The sequence below is a fragment of the Toxorhynchites rutilus genome, chromosome 1, assembly GCF_029784135.1.
Source record: "Toxorhynchites rutilus septentrionalis strain SRP chromosome 1, ASM2978413v1, whole genome shotgun sequence".
Lineage (NCBI taxonomy): Eukaryota > Metazoa > Arthropoda > Insecta > Diptera > Culicidae > Toxorhynchites > Toxorhynchites rutilus.
The window spans coordinates 121,036,373-121,040,102 of record NC_073744.1 but is presented as its reverse complement, the minus strand read 5'-3'; the positions used below and the strand labels follow the sequence as shown (position 1 = coordinate 121,040,102).

The window sequence follows — 3,730 nt, the reverse complement described above, 5'->3', positions numbered from 1 at the left end:
AAGCCGTTAAAAATAATAAATTCTGTATTAAACTTGTTTGCACTTTGTCTGAAAAGCAAGAAGTAAATCGGCGCACCCCTGGGTAACGATGCGCAAAATCGGAGCGATGCGCGCGAAGAGACATGTGGCACATACACACCCTAAAAAGGACTCACGATGAGGCAAATGATTAGATTGGCAGAGATTGTACTGGGCGAAAGAGCGAGAAAGAGTCGAACCGTCGTTCGCATGCGTATTCATCATGGATGGCTGTTGAGAGGATTACCCGAAGGAAGAGGGAAATGGCATAAGCTCTAGCATGGCTGCTTCGTTGGTTGTGAAGTTTATGAATGGGATGAATGGAGTGTATTTTTCTCTATCTTTCTTTCTTCGTAAATCCATCGGCACCAGCTTCTGGGAGATTTTGCAGCAATTTATCAATGATTATCACGGTTAATCTTTGTAACGGGAATCTTTATGAGGTGAAAGCAATATTATTCGTTTGTCATTTGTTAATAAAATTCGTCTTTATTTACAACTATAAAATTAAACTTTTGATTCGCAACCCAGTTATGTACAGTTCCTATTAATATGAATCTTAATCTACATGTGCCCCAATCACAGCTTGTTTTACAATCCAGTCAACCAGGAATGGATCAGTTATTGTATCTACAGCAATTCGATTGCAGTGTCCTATTTTTGATACAAATCAAGCAACAGTTTCAGAAGGGGAGCCGATCCAATCGTTCGCCGGAAAAACAATTCTTCGATGGTATAGGAGGATATACTTTTCATCACAGGCAGCAGTTGAAGCAGCAAGCGACACCGATCAATCGGACCTGGCCGATAAGTGCGGATGTGAATTTCAAGTGCCTCTTTCGCTTTTTCCTCCAGAGAACGAACTGTGGCCACCTCCTGGATGGACGAGTCACTGCCACTGCTCGAGATGCTACTTTCTGGATCGAATTCGGTTTTGTAAAGGGCAATCTCACGCAAGTAACCGAATTCTTTCGCGTCCACGCGTAGGGCGACTATCTGGGCTAGTATTTCTTGGAAAATCTCCACCTCTCGTACGATTCCAGCGGAAACGGGTTCCCCTCGGTTGTTGTTTTGATACTCGTAGGCTAGCAGAAGATTGTTGAAGTTGATCGGCAACAGGTACTGGGCGACGGCTAGTATGAAATATTCCCGCCACGATTCTTCGAACAGCACTAGTTGATCGGCCATCGGCAGTTTGGTGAATTGTTCTATGCTTTTCAGGAAGTTAACGTTCATGAAGAGGAGCTGCGCTGCTGACTCCCTGATGGCATCCGCGGCAATCAACGGATGGGGTGACTGCATCGACGGGTAAAGCGTAGAGTGGGACATGAGCTGGGAGTTTAGCAGAATATTCCTGGGTATTGCCGTCAAATCGAGACCCATCGGATGTTGCGGCAGCGGAAGTGTCGAAGGCATCATGAGGTCGTGGCGTAGCGGAGGTTCCTTGGAGATGAAGAGCGCCATTTGTTTCCGTATCGTGGAGTTTCGTGGTCCCCGTTCGTGCTGAACGGCGTCTTTGTTCATACCAACGTCGAAGCATTTTTTCAAACGACAGGCACGGCACTGGTTACGATGGGTTTTGTCTACTACACAGGGTGTATCGGACTTTGATTTACACACGTATTGGCGACTTCGACGAATGGACCGCTTGAAGAATCCCGCGCATCCATCGCACGCATAAATTCCGTAGTGCTTACCCGAACTGTGATCACGGCACACTTTGCACGGTACATCGTACAGGATTCGACCTGGAAGGAAGGAAATAACAGTTCGTTAAAAAGGGCGTTCAGCGTTAACAATAATCGTTGAAAAGAACATCCGGAAATTGTAGTATTGAGAGCAGAACTGTTTGTGAAGTATGGGGACCCAAACAAAACACCGGAAGCTTTTACACATTTGCACCAGAGCAAGGTAAGTTGCTCTTTTGAACATCAGACCGTTGGAGAGAGTTAGGCAATCGTCGAGTTTTGTTTGTGTCTATCTTGGTTACATTTTTCCGTATCCGAATCTGCTAACATGAACTAAAAACTTATAAATACTTACTCGATGATGCAGGTATCCGTAAATGATTGAACCGTGGATCCATCAATTCTGGGGAGCTGACCGGCGATTGCATGATGATGCTGGTAATCCTTTATTGCGGGCGTAAGTCAAAATCACTTTTTTCCACACAAGTGTCCTTTTTCGAACTGTCCTATAACGCACTTGTATTCACTTGTAATTATTTTGAGCTTTCTTCACTTAAAAAACTGTAATCCTTGTTCTGTAGCACTACGATGATCAATCACCGAATGCCTAGCTCGATGTGATACACTATTGATATACGGTCCTCTTTAAATACGTCCTTTTTTCCTACACATAAATCCATCCTCCTGATTGGTTCCCGAGGATGATGAACGGAGGACACAACACATACACAGCTAGGCACAATATTAAAAAGGCGGTCCTTAGCCCTCCCTCCCATAAAATTTGCCTTAGAATATTTTTTTACTCTCGTTCTTCCTACCAACACAACACAACGCAGCAAGGGGATCCGCTCGTACCAAAGGACCATGCAAGCGGCGCATGTGGTTGTGGCGCGTACATTGCGAGTCCTTTCGAGCTGTCGTTAAATGTCCTTTCCGGAGGGTGAAATTTTAATGCCGAGTGTAAAGTTGGTTGGTGAGAACTGATTTTTCGACTCGCGACGAAAATAATAAAAAATAAATACGGACGAAAATTTGAGGGGAAGTTTGGCTCGTCCCGAAACCGTTGACCACAGAGAGTCGAGCGACGTCGAGATTTATCCAATCAAAGATTCGAGTGTGGACGGGTGGACGGGGACTATGGCGCACACGTGTCTCTGGCTGGGAGCGAACGGTGCTATTAGGACGTAATCCCTTTTCGCGGTGCCGTTTTCCGTTGCTGCCTTTTTATGTAAATAAAATGGGCTAAAATTGGACGCGGCTTTCCCGCGTGGGCGACTGCCGTCGCGTAACGTTTGGAAGAGTTGATGAAGAGTGAATTGTGCGTTTTTATTTGAGGAAAGTTGACTAATGGGTCACGCTTTGATTGAGATTGGAGGGTATAATGCGAAGCGCTCTCGTAAGACTTCGCAGCTAGACATGGTGTTAGAATCACTCGGTGAGTGTGATTGTATAGCTTACAATTTGCTCAAATATAAATTAGTGTCACGTGAAATTGTATTCGTTTAGCACGAGAACGCATGATAAAAAAACTCATTCCTGTTGGTCGGTTGGTTGATTTTTCTCTTTTTTTCCAATTTTATTTTTTGGAAATTCTAGGAAGAGACGTGCCTCTTTTTCTAAGGTACAGGTAGCTTATGGAATGTAATTACAAGCAATGAACTATGTTTTGGGTATAAATAAACCGCCCCTCGTCGGACAGACAATGGATACGTTTCGTTCATGTTAAATGTGGTTTAAGATAAGTTTAATGATTCATTACCAACAGTCACTAACTCCTACAAAAAATAAGTTATTTAATCTTACGACTCTAATTCAATGATACATATTCACAATTCATAAATTAACGTGATATGCTTTCAAATTGAAAATATTCATATTTAAGTAAATAGAATTACTATATGCGTATTTCACAATTCTTATACTTTAACACACGAAGCTCGTTTTGGAGGATATAGTCACACCTTTCTGCTAATTATGCACAATGTCATGTGCATCAGCCAGAAATGGTAAAAAACATTAAACAC

At 43.2% G+C, this 3,730-nt stretch overlaps 1 protein-coding gene across 1 annotated transcript; it reads right to left on the bottom strand.

Moving 5' to 3' along the window:
- Positions 1 to 549: 549 nt before the first annotated feature.
- Positions 550 to 2,309, bottom strand: LOC129762483 (protein tailless). The gene is made up of 2 exons (XM_055760787.1): positions 2,062 to 2,309; positions 550 to 1,766 (listed from the first exon to the last, which is right to left on the bottom strand). Exons 1-2 carry the CDS (start codon positions 2,132 to 2,134, stop codon positions 673 to 675), a joined length of 1,167 nt encoding a protein of 388 aa, XP_055616762.1. The 5' UTR covers positions 2,135 to 2,309; the 3' UTR covers positions 550 to 672.
- Positions 2,310 to 3,730: the final 1,421 nt, after the last annotated feature.

Coding starts and splice junctions, on each gene's coding strand:
- LOC129762483 (XM_055760787.1), bottom strand. CDS start 2,134: ATGCAATCGCCGGTCAGCTCCCCAGAATTGATGGATCCACGGTTCAAT. Junction 1,767..2,061: donor ACGGATACCTGCATCATCGA/GTAAGTATTTAT, acceptor CCTTCCTTCCAG/GTCGAATCCTGTACGATGTA.